The 5458-nt window shown below is 50.0% G+C and overlaps 1 protein-coding gene across 1 annotated transcript in view; it reads right to left on the bottom strand.

Annotated features, from left to right (window-relative positions):
- The window catches only part of LOC113209565 (glutamate receptor ionotropic, NMDA 2B), a 257791-nt gene that overhangs the window by 127571 nt on the left and 124762 nt on the right, over nt 1-5458 (bottom strand). Inside the window, 2 exon segments of the mRNA XM_052274136.1 lie at nt 1911-2123; nt 2237-2896. Coding sequence (XP_052130096.1) covers nt 1911-2123; nt 2237-2819 — 796 coding nt within the window. The 5' untranslated portion in view covers nt 2820-2896.

Here is a 5458-nt window from a genome sequence, read left to right as displayed (position 1 = left end):
CTCTCCCTCTCTCCCTCTCCCTCTCCCTCTCTCTCCGTGCGCCCACTCCTGCCTGGACCACAGCGCTCTCTGTTGTGTGCTCTCCACGCGTTGTGGAAGTGGCGGGGAGGGAGTGGCGGGGCGCGGGCGTGAGGCTGGGGCCATAATTAATGCACGACCGGCCGGCGGGCGCTAAACGCGCATGCACTCGGCTATCTGGCCCTTAAATAAGCCCCTCCCCCGGCCGCGCCACGCCCGCCACGCCCGCCCCGCCACTGCATCCCACCACCCTTCTTTCCCACATTCTACTCACTCTCGGGGGGGCCTCATGAGTCATTAACACACACGCGCCCGGTGTGCTTGAGCCTTACGTTAGCAGCGTCGTGTGTGCCAAAGACACCTGGTGGCGGGGCTAAGGCAGAGGCAAACAAACTGGTAGCAAATAGAAAAGAACACTCTTATCCCGCGTAAATTGATTTTTTGCTGCCTGTGTCAGTGCTCATGTTAGGTTTTAATGCAATGCACACCCAGAAGACCGTTTAGTCCATATAACCAAATTCAAAACCGACGAAATTTTAGCTCTTGGGACTAAAATTTTATTCGTGGTGATGAAATAATTTGATCTAGATGACTTAATTTGATTGGTGCGACCATATTTAGTTAAAAATAGGGTTACTAAATTTTAGTCGGTTTTAGGAACTAAATTTTGGTTCTTACAACCCTGATTTAGTTGTATCAACTAAATGGTTCTCTGGGTGCAGCAGGGATACTGACTATATAGTTTTCTATCAAAAATACGGATTAATTCCTTTTTATTAGATTTTTTAGTAGTATATATTGAACTAAACAATACGTAACTGACAAATTGATCAGGACTTCCTGTTGTAGAGAACTCTACGTTTAACTTGACAAAAAATCAGTACATGTCTGAGAGTTAAAGGAAAAAGAGAGTTGTCTGTGGTGTTTTTAGCGCAGCATCCTTCGACGCAGTGATGGCTTCACAAAGGAGGGCATACGAATTAATTTCGTTTTTTAGTCGGGTTTATGAGCGGATATACGCGCCCGGCGAGCGTCTGTTGTTCCGAACGAGCTTCTGGCGAGGATAGGGTGGGGGCAGAGAGGGTGCAAGCGTGAGCGGGCGTGAGTGGGCGTCAGCGTGGGCACATTTTATATGCTGGGTGAAGAAATTGCCACTTTATCGGTACAACAGCTTCCCGCGTAAGTCAGTCACAAGCACGAGGGTCACGAGCGCGTGGCCTCGCACGTGAGGGAAGTCAAGCAGACGGCGATGGGAGGTGCCATACACTACTGAAGTATTCATCGCAGGCCAGAATAATTTACGGTTCACCTGTTTTCGTGCTGTCAAGTTAAAAAGGTGACGCACGGTTACGTACGCTACGAAAGCGCAACAGAGATATTTATTTGAAAGGAAGAATAGGAGAGGGGGCGGGAGACAAAGAGAGACAGAGCGAGAGAGGGGAACAGTGAGAGGAAGAGAAAGAGATAGGGAGATGGAAAGAGAGGGATGGAGACAGAAGCTGATAGGCACAAGAAGAGGAGTGGGGAGAGAATGGCATACCTCCCACGACGCTCACGCGTCCGCACATTTTCTTTCCTGTGCCACTGAAAAATCAGAGACCCTTACACGGGTGAGTTGTGCTGACGTTGCGGCTGCAGCCCGAGTGGAGAACGGCGAAAAGGGTTCTGTCGGGATCGGTTGCGGCGGGGGTGGGGGTGAAGGGAGAGGGGGGGAAGCGGAAGTGTTGAAAACGGGCGGGAGCAGTCGGAAACCGGCGCGGACAGCGAGAACTTTTTCACTCGAGCGCTGGCGGGTGTGGCGCGATTGCCTGAAGCTGAGCTGGCCGCGTGGCACAGCCGGCACAGCTGTCGATGGATAGGAAGTCGTTGGCCGCGGGGCGGGCATCACTCACCTTTGGGGCTGGGCGTGAGCGGCATCATGCTGATCCTGCCCTGCAGGTCGAAGCCTCGTGACCCCTGGAGGTTGCGGCCGCGGCTCGACATGCGCTGCACGCCCGAAATGGCCGTCGTGAGCGCCTTGGTGTAGTCCCTCGTGCCGAACGCCTTGTACGGCAGCACCAGGCCCACGCGCAGCCTCTTCTTTCCATCCGCGTCGCTGGCCCACCCTGCGCCCGGAAAACCCAAAATTATCATTATTTCCATCTCCTCCTGCCGCGAGTGTTTTAAATTTCAAATTCTTTCCCGGGCCGCAAACAGCCGTTGTTCTGAATCAACTTACCCGCGCTGGGCCGGCGGTTGTGGTCGCCCTCCACCTCGTCCTGCTCGACAGGCGCTGTCGGCGTGCTGGTGGTGCTGCTGCTCGTCATGGCCGCCTCCGTGGTGGTCGTCGTCGTGCTGGTTGTGGTGGTAGCCAGCGTCCGGTTAGGCAGCGAGATGTTGGCCCGCAGCGAAGTATTGGTGGCGCCTATCTTGATGGTGCTCTGGCCGCGGCCCGACGCGCGCGCGGACCCCGACTGGTTGGACCCAATCTGAATTCCGCTCCGCCGGCCCGTCGACGTCGACCCACCGCGCCCCGAGGACGACGACGAAGAGGAGGCGAACTCGCTGAGGGCGTCGTCATGGAGGGTGTCGTCGCCCACGAAGTGAACACTGTCGGACGAGGCGTCGAAATGGTCAGCGGCAACGGTGTCCTCGGCGTAGCCAGCAGCGTCCGCGTTGATGAGGTGGTCGCCGATGTGCGTCGGCAGGTCCCGGTGCGTGTCCCGGTGCGGGGCGGCCCCGCCCTGGGCCGCCGACACGAGCAGCAGCACCAGCATGCCCGCCCCCGACCGGACCACGGTCCGCCACTGGGGCACACGCATGGCGGGGACCGCGCCGCACTGCGCTGCACCGGGCCGGTGGGGGCTGGGCGCGCCGCCAGTCACTCGGACCCCATCCCCTGCAACACAGTAACGCTCCATGTCACAACGGCCTTTCCTAGGCAGATGTGTCGAGGATAACTCATTAGCTTGGGCGATAGCGAAGCCAATTACTCATCTGATCGAAAAGTTTCGCGTCTCCCTGTCTGTAATAACGATTAGCTCAAAAATTGGCTGAGAACGGGTAATGCAAAAAGCACTCGGTATATATTACAAATTGTCATTTCCGCGTTATTCTTATTTTTTGTGCAGTGTAGGTTGATGATGGTTCATTATCACGTACAATCAAAGCCCCTAAATCGAGACGTTTTTTTTTTAGAAAATGTTCAGTGAAATCCGTATTTTTGATCATTTTGAAAAACGGTGGGGATTATAAAATCTTCGGACCAAGACACACTACCACCTTGAACGATTTTTTATCACATGTGGTCGTCTACCTGTGAGGCCCGCTTAGTGTTCATATTTTGGAACCAAAGTGCCCTAAATAGGGACAGCATTCAAAAAATACTAGCTATATGTACGCCAGACCACGTCTCGCGAAACAAAGGGCTCTACTTTGACAAGTTACCCCTTAGGAGCTCATAAAAAAAAATATTTTTTTCTGACTTTTTTGACCTACCCCCTTTTCTTTGACACCCCCTTTCAGTCCCTTAGGGTTGGTTGCCAGGATTTGCCGTAGGCGTTTCGTTTACTAGGAGTGAACCTTAAGATACCCTGAAAATTTGAAGTCTCTAGCACATCTCCTTCTAGTGGAACAGACAGACAGACAGACACACAGACAGACACACAGACACACAGACAGACACGAGGTCGTTTGCATAAGCCCGCTGGATAGCTTTTTCAAAGCAGAAGGGCGGGCTAAAAACGACCCTGAAATTCCCAGATCGCTCTCTCAATTCTTTCTCGACTTATCGTGCGGACAGATAGACAAACAGACAAACAGACAAACAGAATGAAAATTTTCGGTCAGTGGAGTAATGGGCTTCGCTAATCGCTCAGCCAATAAGAAGTAATACTAGCTATATGTACGCCAGACCACGTCTCGCGTAACAGGCTTCGCGATATCTCACGAAACACTGTTACGCTGCGACGCGCCTAGCGCATATATAGCTAGGTCTGCGGCGCTGACACCCGAGACGAGTTAACAGAAGTGTACCTACAATTTGTCGATGTTAAGTATTTTTTTTTCGATTTAATAGACTATATGGTAATTTTCACCTCATTTTTGTCAAGAAATGCCCTCTAGCACCCAAACGGTACAAGATAGAGAAAAACGGACGAAATTTTTGTCCTAGGGACTCTACTTTCACGAGTTACCCCACAGGAGCCCATAAAAAATTATTTGAAATAAAAAAATATTTTGCGACCTGTGGTTTTTGAATTTTTAAAAAGTCAATTTTTGAGCTAGAATGCTTATCTTCGAACTCGATCTGTCTTTTTATGATACAAAACGACCCTGAAAATCCCAGATCGCTATCTCAATTCCTTCTCGAGTTATCGAGCATACAGACAGACAAACACACAAACAAACAGACAAACAGAATGAAACTTTTTCGGTCAGTGGAGTAATGGGCTTCGCTAATCGCTCAGCCAAAAAAATTGTTGGGGGGAATAGAATTTTGATGAAAAAAATGTCCCCACCCTACCGTCGAAATTTTCTAATCCGGAATAGTTTAGCCGCCAGAGCTACTACAAAAAGACCGCTTTTTATTGTGTTTTAAAGTGCCTTGAATCGGGACAATAGTCACTTTGCATGTAAAAGCCAATGTCCCTATTAAGGGGGACAATTTTTTTTTGTGTCATTTTAGGTAAAGAAGAGTCCTAGTTTCACATATGTCAGCCTGTAAGTTGTATGATAACCCGCCGTTGTGAGCCCCACATTCTCTTTGATTGCATGAAATTCTATCAGTGTGTTCGTCTGCGCCACCCTTGAGTCTTGAGTGGATTAAGAATTCTTAAATCCTTTACTTAAAAAAAATCATCAAGCTCTATCCCTGCCGCGGACGTGACACCTCCCCGTGCGAGACGGGCGGCAGGGAAGAGTAGGAGGGAGGCCGCAGGCACCACTGTGCCACCGCGACACGCTACGCCACCACTGCGCTGGAGACTGCGCGCATTGGCTTTGTCAACTTTGTTTATGGCTTTCCAAGCGGTAACTCGTAAAAGTAAAACCCGGCGGGTCAAAATTTCATTCGTTTGGTTTCCCCGCGTTTCCCACGCCGAAATAGGCCTAAGACCAATGAATGTTTTTCCTCATTTATTTGATAGTCTCCGTTGGGGTAACTCGGGTGATTGCTAAATTCTAAATATTGTTTACGGTTGCCTCATTAAATTTAACCTGGAAAATCTGATTTGGATTCCTCTTTTAAAATCAAAAAGGACTTTATACTTGGAGCCGATCAGAGTCGAAATCACAAACTTATTAGACCCCAAAGGAGTAAGAGTACGCAAAACGATTAAATTGTCAATCTAGGGGGGGGGGGAATAACTATAAACATTTCGATTCCGATCGTGTTGGAACATAAAACATTATCGTTTTCTTTTGTCAAGATGAAAACGACACATTAGTTACCTCTTCATTC

Source organism: Frankliniella occidentalis, unplaced genomic scaffold (genome assembly GCF_000697945.3).
Source record: "Frankliniella occidentalis isolate FOCC.00 unplaced genomic scaffold, Focc_3.1 Scaffold340, whole genome shotgun sequence".
NCBI classification, from domain to species: Eukaryota; Metazoa; Arthropoda; class Insecta; order Thysanoptera; family Thripidae; genus Frankliniella; species Frankliniella occidentalis.
The sequence above is the reverse complement of the archived record's forward strand: the minus strand, read 5'-3'. Positions and strand labels throughout refer to the sequence as shown.